The following is a 15,614-nucleotide window of genomic DNA, read 5'->3' as shown; positions in this document are numbered from 1 at the left end:
GGCCTTTCAAATGAGGTATCACTCACCCTATCTTTCCCATTAAAAATTTAGGGGTTGGTGTAATAACACTTAGGGTTGAAGCGATATAGTTGTGAATTTGACCTTAAAAGTTGTCCCCCTCGAAACAAAAATCGACGTGTCCGAGCATTTTTTCGAAATAAATGTATTCCGCCCGTTATCTCGTCTGTTTCGTTTTAAAAAGCCCACCATGTATAAAAATTATAAAATTAAATTTATAAATTTTCAAGGTGAGTTCTGACATTATTCAGACGTTTTTTTCGTGTTTCATGCATTATATTTATGCATAGTCTAATAATAAATAAATTATTAGTCTATAAATGATCATTAGTGAGCGTTCAACTTACTTTTGAGTGCTGGTTTCTATAAATTTCTGGTATTTTTATTGTCTATCTAATGGTCATAATGAAGAAACTGAAAGTGAGAGTGAATTTTATGTTCGGAAAAAAGTTATAACTGAAAATTACATTTTTTAATGGATTTTCAACAGCTTGTACCTCTTCAACCGATCCAAACTAGAGGAAATGGTGAAGGAAAAAGTGTCTCTTGACCTCAAAAATCTTCTGTTAAAATAGATGTACAAGTCAAAGCTGCATCCTGTATATGCAAAGTGTTAGGAAGTACAAAGTGAAATTTCTCTTTTGAATTGATTTTGTAGGTTCGTATTATGTTTTAACAGGGAAATTAGATCATGAACATGTTTCGAGATAGATTTTTGATAAGTGGCTCTTTCCTCGTTTACTCATTGCATTCTCAAATATGAGCGTAATAAACTTCTCTTCAAACTTTAATCTGCTTCGTAAGGCTTTAATGGGGAACAGACAGAATCGACTCAACTCAACTCAAGTACTACTAGCGTGAGCTGACAATATATATGAGGGCAAAAACTCGAATGGGGTATTTAAAATCGAGATCTCATTCGAAGATAGTGAGACTTAGTGAAGCTGCAAGACCGGTTTTTATCTTACGATTTGAACAAGCCGCGCGCGGAGCAAGATCTAAATGAAGTATGTAAAAGGCGGTCATATTTACATATATTATGGTTTCAGTAGAGGAAATAGGCTCCCCGTATCTTTTTTTTCTTATACATCAATAATTTGGGATTCTCACATCCAATGGTCGTTTGGATTAAGTTACAATGACACAAATACGTATTTCATGTGAAGGTATATTTATAATTCGAAATGTTAAGCCATTTTTAGCTCAAAGATCGAGTTTCCGTAAGTTGTGCATGAGTATTTTGACAGTACTTCGAATCCAGTTTCAAGTAAGTTTTGTGATATCGGCGTTTTTCAAGCCTGTATTTGCGAACCTCCGCATTCAATACGAATGATTTTGGACATCAGAGCAATTCTATTTTTCCATTTATAATGTTCTTGTGTAAATGAAGCTTCTACATTGTTGGAACAAGAAGAAGACATAGGGAACTGGACTAAGTCAAAATAAAAAGTCAGCCTTCGCAGATCGTGCCCTAAAAAATACAACATCATATTTTCGGGAACAGAAATCATTTCCAGCATAAAGAGTTACTATACGAGGATAGATTTGAAGGGATTGAAGATCTTCAATTATGAAAATAATAACAACATGCAGAAGAAGAAAAATCATGTAGTAGTATATTGTATATGTACTTACATATAGCGCTTTGCTGCCAGTCATCACAAACGAAGGTGAAACCAATGCGAATTATATGAGACGGTTCAATGAACGCCTTCTACGTTGCCGTAATACCTCAGGATAGAAATGAAAATTATTTTGCTATAATAACCCTTTGAGATACAAAGACAGATCAAGATTCTTCTACAAGAAGCTTACCGAATTTGTAGGCTGCAAGATAGTGTCCTGATGTGGAAGCTTTCATCAATACATGAATATATTTTATGGGAAAATATTATTAGGGAGGGCTCGTGATGATACAGGGTTGAAAAATAATGATAGTTGATAATGTCTATGCTGAATTTTAAACGTTTATCTTTCAAAATGTTCTGAATGTGTAAATATCAGGTGATTCCAAACGAGATATTTGAATTCGAGCATCAAAAACAACTTGAAAGATGAAGGTTGTGTTGCAGAAGAGAACATCAACTATGAGTAAGATCAACAAATTAAGGAAATATATGGTGTCTCAAATGTTAATTTTTCAAGTAGTTATAAACACGTATTCGATGTTTTCATTGGGGTAGTTCGAGGAACAGTTTTTGGAGTTGAAATTTCAGAAGGATGTCCCTGATTCTGTGTCCTTCTGAAATCCAAGGACTGAGTATCCACCCTCTCTCAGTACGAGTGATTTATTTCTATGAAAATATCGATTTTTATAATTACTTCTGAAGTGAACCAAATTTTGGGACACTTTATATTGCTGTTTGTTGCTTAGTAATAGCTATTTCAATTTTTCTGTTCAGTTATAATCTTTTTTTCAATTGTGACTGCATGTTTGTACACATATCAAAGATGTTTTCAGTCTTACATCATTATTGAACACAATTGTCAAAATGATATTGATAAACGTTAGATTGTTTCATTTCATTCACAGAAGAAAAACCCCCACAAATATTTCTTACCTGAATTTATTAATTTCAACTTTTATTGTATCTTCATTTATTTTTAATTTTGCTAGTAGATATTTAGTTGATTTATTGATGTCGTATCGAATGAATTTTTTTTTAGAATTTTCCTCTCGCAAATTTTCTGGAAAAATGCAATAATATGGTGAAAAATTTGTAGACTGATTATTGAGATACAGGGCGTTAAGAAAAGCAATTTTGGCTTGAGTAGTTTCTCTGCTTTCACGCTCTGTCAACATATTCTCGTTTGGAAAAAGCAAAGGAAAAAGTTTGGATCAACTCTCTTCTAAAAGAGTTTATGTGCAAATAACTTCCATCCATATTTTGATATTTCGAATAGAGTATTTTACATAGGATTTCACGAACTCACTCACAACTTAATACTTCAAGAAACTATTTTGATGAATTCTTGTTGATTGATTGAAATAAAAATATCAATATTAATAATAACAAATTATTGTGATATTTCAAAACAGGAGTCATTTAATTATTTCCAAAAATGAACCTATGATTTTGGGGGTCAGTTAGGGGTATTCAAGCTTTTTTGCTAGATAATTCGATATCATTGAAAATTCAATAAGCATCCTTGTCTTCAAAATCGATATGAATCCTTAAAATATTCAGTGGATTTATCTTTAATAAAATTTGGTGGACACACATAAAATTAAAGACAATAATTTAATTTTTTTTATTTCTGTCAAAAAAATTGAGTGTTTTTCCTCAATCGCTTATCCGATTTCTACCAAAGTCTTTATTTTTATTTCATTCAGACAATGTATTTTCTTCGTTTCTCTTTTTTTGTTCCTGGTATTCACGGGACTGAAATAAAAAAGTTCAAAGTTTATAGAGATTTGCTATTAGAGATTAGGATTATAAATAAGATACTTATTTATGTAAAATTGAGCCATTTTGATAAATCACCTTTCAGAATAGAATTATTTTTTACCTATTTCAAAAGGTTTTGAAACCCTTATGCATTAACGAAATATTCGAATTATAATGGACGTTCCACTTGATATTCTCAAAGAGAAAATGGGTGCGGTTTCATATGATGAATTGTAAGAACAATCTGAGACTATCTTTCCTGAAAAATTATTGCGTGATATAGTCTTCAAAATGTTATATTGATTTTGGGAAATAAATATTAGATCTTGAGTCTCATTATGTTGGCCATCTCTGGTGTGTGTTATCGTTTGTAGCTGTAAATCAATGGATTTAATACTTTTACCCAAAGCAGTAATATTTTCGAGAAGTTTTATGTAGAAAAACGAGATGTTAATGCGCACGATTAACCTACATCTATCATTATGAATATGACAGTTTCATTGTCTAGAACGAGTTCTTTATCTTCTCAAATAAATATTGAATTATTTCACGAAAAATATGTTTTCGACATCTGTCGGAAGAAGAGGTCCGTGATGTCAAGAGTAAGACGTAAATACACTACTAGTTCCTTTCGGTTGACATTTTCAATAATAAAACATAAAATGAAAACTGAAGAAATGAATAAATAAATAGACAAAAATAATAAAAACAAGAAGAATGACTCGGCGAAACTGCGAATTCCAACATTACCCTTTTTGACGTTCTATATCTGAAGACAGTCAGTTTAGGAGCGAATCAAACACACATACTTCCCTGCTTTTTCTCTGGATGACCTAGTTCGGTTGCATGTTGATTTTTATGAGCCCCTCAAGTGGTCCAGTGCTAATATTCTCAATTTTTCAGATCGTGGAAATCGCGCCTAAGAATGTCGAAGATTTGCGACCTGGTACCCGGATTTGCGCGTACTGGAGTCAACAATACAGATGCCTCTATCCCGGAAGCGTTGCTGAACCCGGAACACCCAACCCGGAAATGGATTCCAAGTTTGTCTCCGTAGAATTTGACGACGGTGACAGTGGGACGATCAATTTAGAAGACATAAGGTTCTTGCCTTCGAATTTTCCAGTTATGGGTAAGTGTCAAAGTTTCCTACTTTCAGTATGTAGTGTTGCATAATCGGACCAAATTATCCCTTAGGCACCTACCTATTTTCTATTAGCCTTTATGAGCAATCTCCTAATAAATTTGAAAGAGTTATCAGTATTATAAACTGCTCCACAAGAGTTCGAGATATTGACTTAAATTGCAAAAAAATACAGTTAAAATAAGATTTTTGTGATGAAAATTCATATCAATATGATTTCAAGTTGCAAATTAATTTTAGCCTGTAGGTCTGCAGCGTATACAGGGTGGTTAAGAAAAATCGGGTAAAATAATATTCCCAGAGAATTCAAGCATTTTAAGACTATCAATACAATGTATGGCCTCCACGGGCATCAATAACAGCTTGACATCTTCTTTGCATATTACACACGAGGTTGTTGAACATTTCTTGATGAATTCGGTTCCATGAACGGGGCAGAAGCTCTCTCAGATTATTTAAGGATTCTGGGGTAGGTTGATGATTATCTAATCTTCTTTGGAGCATATCCCATGCATGTTCTATGCAATTCAAATCTGGTGAATGCGGAGGTATTGGTAAATGTGGAATACCAAGCTACTCGCGCGCATTCTCAACTATGACTGCACGATGCGGTCTAGCGTTATCGTCTAGAAATTGAAAAGTTTCACCAATAGCAGCGTGAAAATTTGGCACAACATTGTCAATGACATGCTCCCTATAGTGGAAGGCGGTCATATTCCCAGGACAAATGTGTAGATCTGTGCGCCCTTTGAAACATATCCCGGCCCATACCATAACACTATCCCCTCAGAATGGATGGACTTCTTGAACATAGCGACGATTACAGGGTATGCGAGGAATTGTCCATACCCTTATTGTTCGAGAATCTGAAAATCGTCCATATCTGGATTCATCAGTGTAAAGGACACTACGCCATTGATCGTTCCAATTGATATGTTGCCTTGCCCATTCCAGTCTTTGACGCTTATGGTCACGTGTTAATGGAACTCCTCTTAATGGACGTCTAAAACCTAGATTCACCTCTCTCAAACGTCGTCTGATGGTCGATGGAAACTTGGACCCCATCTGCATTTTGAAGAATATTCCGTAGCATTCTACAGGTAGATGTAGGGTTTCTTCTCGCCGAAACGGCGATGAAACGATCCTGAGCAGGTGTTGTTTTTCGTCGCCCACCAAGCCTTGGTCTTTCCAACGCGGAACCTGTCTCCCTGAACCTATTCCAAAGTCGAGATATCACACTTTGGCTGACTTGGAGCCTTTCCGCTACAATAACCTGAATTAGGCCACCCTGTAGCATTCCGATAGCCCTATTAGCCTCAGCGTTTGTTAATTTACGTCTTGGCATTTTCAGAAAACTCGTTTCAAATCGAAGCCGTTGATAAACTGACTTCATTTCAACATAAGAACATTCATGAAGCATATGCAAAGAACCAAACTTCAGAAAAAAGGCAACCAGATTGACGAAATGTCTCATACTGTTTTTTATTGGATCGATTCAAGTTGTTATCGAGTTTTAAATGATTTTACAGCGATTTTCTCGAAGATTGCATTCTTTTAAAAACGATTGAATACGATATCCCTAACTCTTGTGGAGCAGTTTAATTATACTTCCAAAGGCGAACAATTGCAAAAAATTACCCGCCCATAACGAGCATTAATTTCCTTTCATTATGTTATGGAATTTTTTTCAGAATACGATCCGAACCCTCTCCTGAGTCTCAGCCGAAGAAAACGTAGAGTGTCTTCCAGCAACGCCAATACCCTCGATAGGGCAAAGATAGACAAGACAGTGGAAGAGAAAGAAACGAAGCCCGTTTCCATAAAACTCCAAGAAACATCCTCGTCATCCGAAGACCTGCACAAGGAACGCAAACGTCTCAAGAAGAAGAAGAAAGAGAAGAAGAAGAGGAAACATCGCTGCGAAGAAGAAAACTGCACGCATAAAAAACACCATAAGAAGCATAAGAAACACAAGAAACACCACCACAACAAAGAAAATTCTGATGTGGCGACTGTAGAGAGTGTCGTCAATGTCGATATACCCCCAGTTGAAGATGTCAAACCGGTCATCAAGGATATCGGCAAAGGGAATGGAGAAGCAACGTTACAAGTTTATGAAGAAGCTGCAGAAGAGGCTGATGAAAATGAAGAAACGAATGTCGAGGATGATGACGATGACGACGATTATATTCCGAATCCCGAAGACGAGGTCACAATAGACGACATTCAGGACGTTCCACAGGTAAAGAAATGGAAATTTTCACAGATATCAGAAATAAAGTTTTATCAAACTTCTTATGCTCATGACAAGAGGACATGGGTTTGAGTTTTTGGGCCGTGATAGCTCAGAACCATAAATGAATTCCTCGGTATCTCTTCAGTAACTAGCATATACAGGATGTATTTGGAGATAAGAGTTTTTTCAACAGAAGGTAGAACTGGTCAGAATGAAACGTTTCACCAAAAATCACCAATACAAAAGTTTCAAAATGAAAAAGTTGAAAAAAAAATTGAAAATGATTACTGAAATAGATCCTAATACTACCCTAGTGGGTTCGTTTAGGATATTGGCTCGTTCGATATTTACGTGGTAATGAAAATGCCAAATTGTTCCCATTATTTTTAAGTAACTTACACGATTTTATGAAATGGCTCATTTCGATACCAACTGACAGAAGAGACTTAGGACACAAGTGTAAGAAATAAAATAATACTTCACCATCTCACCAATATAATTCGTCTAAATTATTCAAGAATTTTTTCACAATGGGCATCACAATCTTCGTAAAAATGGGATGAAATGGGGAAACATTATAACACTTTTTCAACATAACTAACATAAGCACTTTGAAGAAACTGCCTCGAATTTCTACATGTTTTTTCACCCTAAATTGCACGATACAACAATTATGATTCTCTCAAAAGTGACCTGATGCATCTAATTCGATGAACTTGGTAGTGAACCATTCATTGTCCAACCATATGTTTATGTTTTGTTTCGTTTATGCGATGCCGGAGCCACCTTCCACAGTCTCGTACTTGAAATTCAATGAAATTTTGTCGAACTTCTAGGGGTTGTATCTCGGCCATCTTGGATACTTTATATAAACCATTTTTGGTTGAAAGACTTATTTTGATGGCGAGTTCTACCTTCTGTAAAAAAAAAGCCTCACCTTTGAAATACTCACAGGCGGTTATAATTCAACAAACGAAAGGTAACGAACACTTTATAGAGGGAAAGAATAAACCTGCCTTAGTATTTTATTATTAAGGCAAGGATTTCAAAATGAGAATCATTAAGACTCATTGGAAATGACATTTTTACTGTTTTTTCATAGGGACACTGAATGTCTAATGTTCTAAAGGTGCGTACAGACATAGAACAAAACTGCGTATCGTAACTCTGTCGCGTAACAAGTCTGCGTAACAGCGTAACCACAGATTACAGAGTAGATGTTACTATGTTACGGTGTTAAGCTGTTACGCAGCCTCAACATTCAAAGCCCTTTTTTTTATCTTGAAAGTCAGTACTATCAATTTTTTTTTTCAGTTGAAGATAAGAAATCGCCAGGCATCATGTGAGAGCGGAAAGAGTGTTATGAGTGCATTCTTAACTGAAAAACATATGTGGAGTTGGCATGGAAAGGAAACAAAACGTTTAAGAGGTAAAGGAAGAAAAATAAAGTGTTTCTACAGTGCCATCCAGCGAGGAAAGGAAAAGATTTCGGTAAGTGAAAAACGAAGAATTTCTCGATGGAGAATATCAGGGTAAAATTAATCGGTTTTGAAGGAAAAAAGTTGTGTGAATGATTATTAAATTATTCATATTTTTTCAGTTTTTCGGATAATTGGCAATTTTTGACAGATTTATCTTCTTCGACTTAAATATTTCAAATTTGTTATCATTTATAATGACAATCAGGAGTGTTTCTCCCATTCTGACTCTTCCAACTGTTTTTTTTTTTCAGCTGAAAGATACGGCAGTATTTTGTTCAACAAGCAAACCCGAGAGGCCATATATTGGTCAGATAACTTCCCTTTACGAAAAAAGTGGTGGAAACAAATATGTCAAAGTGAAATGGTTCTATCATCCTGAGGAAACAGATGTGAATCCTTCACTTCATTATACGGTGAGTTCTTCTACAAAACCAGTGACGGGTAATACCAGAGATAAAGGCTTGTCTATAATTTATACAGTGCGAGTCTTTAACTCGCATGAACTAATTAGAAATCGAAGGAATCAGGTTCAACGCAATGAAATGAAATATTCAAAAACCGAATGTCTTTTTTAATCAAACTAAAAAGTTAAATTAAATCAAGTATGGAGCACGTATGGAGTAGCACGTATCGAGTGAAGATTAGCGTCAGTATTCTTATCTTGATTGCGGTCCTTTGGTCCTTTTAAAATTATGATTTCAAACATGTGAAAATGTAACTTCACCAGATTATACTCGTATGATTTTCACAAATCGGAGTATTTAAACCACGATACGTGTTTCGCTATCACAATAGGGAATAATCCTTCTGACGAAAATGATGTATTTTTTATGAAATATCTTTGAAACGTCACATTTTGAAATAACCATTTCAACCGTTTCCCAAAAAAATTATTTTAAGCACTTAAAAATGAAAAATAAAATTGGGTATTTAAAATTTGAAGCTTTTCATTTCGATTGCAAAAAATGGCAACATCGACTGAAATATGCCTTGATAATAAAGGACAACAAATACATTACGACATTACTGACTTGTCCTATACATGTATTTGTCTGACAGGATTAATAAAGTATTATTATTATTATTATTATTATCTTGATGAGATAGACAAAGATGGCTGTCTATGAAGTCTGCGACGAACGAGGAAGGTCGTAAAATTTTATGGGATTTTTATGGCCGGTTGCAGTTGAAGTTAATCGCCAGTAAGTACGCGCCTGTAAATCAAAAGCTGTTATTTTATAAACAAGCTGATCGGACATTGTTCTTTTCATTGTCTAGTAGGCGCTGTTTCCAAATCTTAAACTCGAAACCAAGCGATTCAAATTTTAAAACCCCATATTTGAAGAATGATTTTGAATAGTTTCTGCGGTGAATTTGAAAAAATCATGAATGAAACTCATAATTATTCAGCTAAAACTTGCATATGCAGTGATAAACCAAATTGAGGAGAATTCCCCATTGCATCTTCAGGTGGGTGAAGGTAAAATGGCGTGGTTTAAAAGCTCATTTTTGTCAAAATCATTGTTGCTGTTTGATTTCAATTATAGATTTTAATAAAGTATGGGCCACATCAATCCAATATGTATGTTAAAATGTAATTTTCATCGACTTCCTTACAGGGTGGAGTATTTGAATCTCTACATTTCGACGAAAACGACGTACAAACAATTTCCCACAAGTGCAGGGTGGTACCACTGCAGGAATATCTCGAAATCCTCAGGACCAACCCCCAAATAAGCAAAGAGAGCAGTCTTTACTACTTAGCAGGCCGGTATGAGGCTCGCGAGAAGTTGCTCACCATCTATCCCGAGGTACCAGTCAACAATCCAACAAAATAAAATTTCAGCAATAATAATTCGAAATTATTCCCAGGTTGAATGTTACTGTAAATAGTAATAGTGATTTTTGGTGCTATATTATATCATTATTGATGGATGGTAGATATAGTTTGTGCGTTGTCTATTATCTTTCAGGTGATTTTATTTTTATCAAGTGAATTGTAAGACTTTCACTCACTGTCAGTTTGTTGTATACTTTTAGGTATAGGTGATACGTTGACGATATATGCGCTTAATTCCACTGAAAGGGTTTCTGGAGATTATTTCATTTTTATTCTCCTTCCGAGATTATAAGAAAAAACATTTTTCTGAGAAAAATTTAAGAAATTTTATAATTTTCTAGTCTGAATAGTGATTTTTTATTTTTTTTTTCTATTCTTTAACTTTTATCACGAATAACTCTTTTTTAATTAACTAGCCTTCGGATCAAAAATGATTAGATATTAATTGAATATCACAATTGAATGAAAAAAGTACAAAAAAGTATACTCGAAGAGGCCGGAAAATATGCACTCCAGATCTTATACATATGCTGAAAGCTACTAAATAAATAGGTACTTGGATCGGGAACGATGTAGAATAGAAATTCAACTTTCTTATTTATCCTCATTTAGTATTCATTGTTTAACCTATTTAACAATGACTGAATGTTCGAAAATTGAGTTATATCATTTATTTCCTATGATACCAGAAATGGGATGGATATTTTCTTCCTCGAATTAACATGATTTGGCTCTTCGCCATACAATGCCCACTAAATATTCTTCAGTAACCCAATCAATAGCCTTCTCGATGTCTCGAACTATGACTTCCACTGAAAAGCAATATCTTGGTGTAATTCAACAGTTCAATAACTATTGCATGACGATGAGAACATACTCGATTTTTTTTTTATATGTGACAATCGTCTACCAAACTTGAAATGGTATAGATTTATTTTCGTGTTTGATTGTGAAATTCGCGATTATCCATTGTATACGTGTTATTTCTTTTTGAAAATTTTTAATTGATTCTTGTACATAGTACCTACTACTAACTGCACACAATAATAGAGAGATATAATTATATATTTTCATAGTTATTACCAATAAGAGTCATCCAGGGTCGGTTACCCAAAATTTGAAACTTTTGATCCGCGTTTTTTATGAAATTTCGAAATACATACAAAGAACTGTTTCTGGTGCCTAATGAACTAACTATACTGTATGACTTATATTGGACATAGATTTGTGGATAATAGTGGTTAGGAACCTCTTCTTTCAACGATATAGTATTTACCTGATAATTATCATATTATGTGCAATGTACCTTATCTTGTTCCGATAAAAGTACTTTAGTATACGCAGAAAATTCACCATATCGCTTTTTTATAACATTTTATTTAGATCTCGTCGATCTTCCATGAGCTATAATAATTCTGCTTACAGAAGTGTAATAGTGGGGTAGATCAGTGTCTACTGTTATCCAAATATAATTGATGTTACATATAGCGTTGTATATGGGATGAATCTTTTATTCCACATCATCGTGCTTTTAATATACCTACGATTACTGTCGTAAGATTTGTTGCGTAATCATTGATGTTTATCGTAACCATGAGTCCTTCAAAAGTACATTAAATAAAAGAATAGAACATTGTTCGTTCTGTAATTGAAAAACAATGTCATATGTTATTTCTTACTTTTAGAATAAAACTGAATAGCAAGTTGTTTGCTTTTTATTTTTTTAAATAAAGATGAGAGACCAAACTCTACTTATATCTTGTAAATATCATATTGATAATAAAAATTACTAGCAGCATTAATTTCTTCATTTGTCAACTCTTGATGAGTTCCTGATAATTTGATTGTATTATTGACGGTCCACATGTGCAGCTTTCTGCTGCAATGATTCTTCGATAATATGTTATGTTTAAGGCCTTCAAACGCTTAATTTTTCGAAGTAATTGATGCTTTTTATATAATCAGATGTTGTATATGTAGAATCAGTATTAAGGGTTATATCTTTCTGTTAGAAATGAGGTGTATCGTGAGAACTTGTATATACATTTCTATTGAGAGAAAATCTATTTTAGATATATATGAAGCAATATTTTTGCATATTTTTCAGACAATATGGGGCTGAGCATTGCTTTGATTATATTTCGAATACGAACATGTATATTGAAGGGATCACTTTATGCCTGTATATATATACATATACTTACCGATATTGATTCTCCGCAAGTATTAAATAAAATGAGACAGCATTTTTCGTTTTTGTATCCCGATTCGAACATTACAGATTTATGAGTCGAAAGAAACATTAAAGAAGCTAATGCCAGTCCCAAAAATAGATACATTGGGTATCTGATCAGAAGATAATAAATTCTGTGTGTCAGAACGACAGAGGTTGTTTGTTCATTTTGATTTTAAAACAATGGGAAAATCTTCGTTTAAAACACTTGAAAGCGACTAAGTATATAAGTCATGCACGCACAAGCAGGATTTTCTTTTCTTATAAGCTACACAAGCTTCAGTTTAGGATTCCTACTTTTAGGTGCTCTCAGAAATAAATCCTAGTTTCTAGTTTGGGTATCCTAAATTCATATTAATTTGGCATTGAGCATGGACATATCTGGACTTTAGAGGTTCTCATATCTCGAATATCTTGTGGAGATTATCAAATTTGAATCCGGCCCTGCATACAAGTGGATACTTTTCTGAGTATCAATGTGCATTGAGCTGACGATGAATTTTTGAATTTAATCCCAAAATTTGTACTTATTAAGTTTCAGCTTAGCCGTCCCAGGTAGTTTAATTTTTGCGGTTGACGAGGATAATATTTTGGCAACACGCATGAGAAAATTCGCAATGCTTTTTCTTTTTCCCCTAATTATGTACATCCTCCTCCTTCATTGTGAATGCCGGAGCTCAAAATATTTCTCTTATAACCTCAATTTTGGGAAAACGTTCTCTGCTGTACACTTGCATATGTGATGATTATTCAAAGAACAATCAGGATGTTAGTATGATCTTCTGATAAATCACTCCTTATAAATAATTCACCAATTGGAGAAGTAACATTTTCCTAATTCATTAATTTTCCATCATTTTTCTACTAGGTATTGCTCGAAGAGTGGATTGCAATTTTGCAGTATATATTATATGTATTTCTAATAAAGGCGTAGATCTGTAAAATCCAAGAAGTATTTGGATCTTGGACTCTTGGACAAAGAGATATAGAAATACCGGGTGTGCCATTTGACATAAGAAAGTTTTCGACTATCATTTGTAGTTGATGTTTGAGGATTAATTATTATCACTCTGTATATTACCGAGTTTCAATTTTCTTTTATATGTGAGAGTAGCCAACTTGTCCTACTCGAAAAATTTCTGTCTGTATCGCTGACGTAACTAGTTTCTTCATTATTTGCTATTTAAAAAACTCCATATTTTCGATTTTTCGCAATTATCTCGTAAAGGGTGCTTCTGAGCTATAAAGTAATCTGAAGAAACTCATCATAATTTGAGCTTGCTATTCCATTTTTGAGGTCAAATATAAAGTGTTACATTTAAAAAAGTGTAACTTTGGTCTATATCTTTGTTTTCGAACACCTTGTATATATGACAATAATTTTAAATTGTGCTTTGGGACATCCTACACACACCACAAGAAAAGATTTTAAAAATATCTTCATTTAATCCCTCAAAATGAGCGCCGCGTCAGGGGTGGGCCTGGTATAATTTAAAGGACATATTATATAATGGGCTTCTTTGTGACAAAGTCTGAGAAAATCTGCTTTGTGAAGATTTCTACTCCTGGTATCATACTCATGACAACTCCCATTCTGAATGTAAGTACCCTTGTTTTTATGTGCATATGGAGCAACAATTCCAAAATATGAAGACTAGGAAATGTCAACATCCCAAGCCTGATGAACGCTGGCCTGCAAACATCTCTATCCTTCAATCCACAGACAAGTCTAACAGCTCTTCTTTGTAGAGCAAAAATACGGAGAAGAGCTGTTAGACTCGTCTGTGGGTTGTTATTGAGTTCATTTGAAATCTGGAGCTGGAGAGCGAGCTATAGAGGGCGCTTGGGTGAATAGCTCTGATGGGGACACATTAAACCTTAAGGTCGCAGTGAAATGTAACCCCCTTATCAAACTATAAGGCGGAAGCTAGTGCCTCTTGATGTATACAAAAGTTCAAACGATGCACTATTATGTCCTTTTTATGTTAGGTTGCGTTCTTTCAGGGCAATAAGCATCCAGTACATTGAAGCAATCTTTTATGAATACGGAATACATGTTTCAACTTTCACCTCCTTACTTCTATTATTATTTTCAGCAGAATAAAAGAAAATACACTTCGTTTTTTTTTTATTTTTTTTTCACTGCCTTCTAGAACCCCCCTCCCCTAGAAAAAAGGCTAGCTACGACCATGACCTCACTTAGACACTAATACAAATATTAATATCCATACTGCGATTCTGTAAATGCACTTCATTCATTCGCACTAAGACCTTTCACATTCACATACCAAGTTACTATGCAATGAAGAATACCTGAAACGACAAAATCAGAGCTTAACTTTCAATTGTTGTCAAAATTTGATTTGAAAATAAAATAAAAAATAAATCCATTACGTTATTTCTCCTAGCAGCTGTTTCTCCGCTTTGCTCCTAACGCCGGTCCTGAAGTATTGTCAAATTTTACTGCAAATAGAACTTCAACACAGTGGTTTTCAACCTTCGGTAGCTCAGTTGGTAGAGCGGTGGACTGTAGAGGAATTAGTATTGTTGACATCCATAGGTCGCTGGTTCAAATCCGGCCCGAAGGAAGCTTTTTTGAAAATGAATTGAAATTAATTTAATTAAAATGTTTTGAATAGTTTACCGCTCCTTATCAGAAATGCTATAAAGCCTTTCGAAGATGAAGATTGTTTGTTTTTAGAGGTTAATGGCGGTATTTTTGAACATTTCCTATAATTAAGACCATCAGGTAGGAGATTCTGTTTATTTGCTTATAATCGTATAAGAATATATGTTTTTTTTTAATTATTTTCACGTGTATATTACACACCTGAAGTTTGGTGCGTTTCTCTCGACTCAGCCTGTATAATTTTGTGTTAAGAATAATTCATAGCATTATAAATTATTATCGCTACCAAATTTTTTTCATTCAATTTCATCTTTTGTTAGAAAAAAAATTGCAATTTGAGAACATTAGGTTGATTTTACTGGATTCTTACAGAACTACTGATTTCAAACATCCGAGAATTTTTCAAGAAATGGTCTGCCACCATTGTAAATTCATTTCAGTTTGACAGAGGTTGCCATCTATTGGTCATTCCATCAAAGCTGTCTACAGCGCTTCATTTGCAAAACTGATGAGCATCAACTATGGAGAGTAGAGAGAAGGAGAACGATCGACGTACTAAAAATGTGTCCCCGAAAACGGGAAACGTAGGATAGGTGTCGCTGCGATTACAGCGGGTATCGATAAGGGGTGGGGATTCAAGCGTC

At 34.4% G+C, this 15,614-nt stretch overlaps 1 protein-coding gene and 1 non-coding gene across 4 annotated transcripts in view; both read left to right on the top strand.

Annotated features, from left to right (window-relative positions):
• LOC123318087 (protein winged eye) overlaps positions 1–12,354 on the top strand; it is a 101,367-nt gene extending 89,013 nt beyond the window's left edge. For all 3 annotated transcript variants that reach the window (XM_044904785.1, XM_044904784.1, XM_044904783.1), the window contains 5 exons: positions 4,311–4,539; positions 6,243–6,793; positions 8,102–8,278; positions 8,520–8,681; positions 9,888–12,354. In XM_044904785.1, the coding sequence (XP_044760720.1) occupies positions 4,311–4,539; positions 6,243–6,793; positions 8,102–8,278; positions 8,520–8,681; positions 9,888–10,106 (1,338 nt within the window). In that variant the 3' untranslated portion in view covers positions 10,107–12,354. The remainder of the gene's footprint in view (positions 1–4,310; positions 4,540–6,242; positions 6,794–8,101; positions 8,279–8,519; positions 8,682–9,887) is intronic.
• A 2,483-nt stretch (positions 12,355–14,837) lies between these two features.
• Positions 14,838–14,929, top strand: Trnay-gua. Its single transcript is given in 2 exon segments — positions 14,838–14,874; positions 14,894–14,929. It is a non-coding gene; the product is annotated as a tRNA-Tyr (tRNA).
• Positions 14,930–15,614: the final 685 nt, after the last annotated feature.

This window comes from Coccinella septempunctata, chromosome 7 (assembly GCF_907165205.1).
Source record: "Coccinella septempunctata chromosome 7, icCocSept1.1, whole genome shotgun sequence".
Taxonomy (NCBI): Eukaryota; Metazoa; Arthropoda; class Insecta; order Coleoptera; family Coccinellidae; genus Coccinella; species Coccinella septempunctata.
This window is presented reverse-complemented; position numbering and strand designations above follow the sequence as displayed.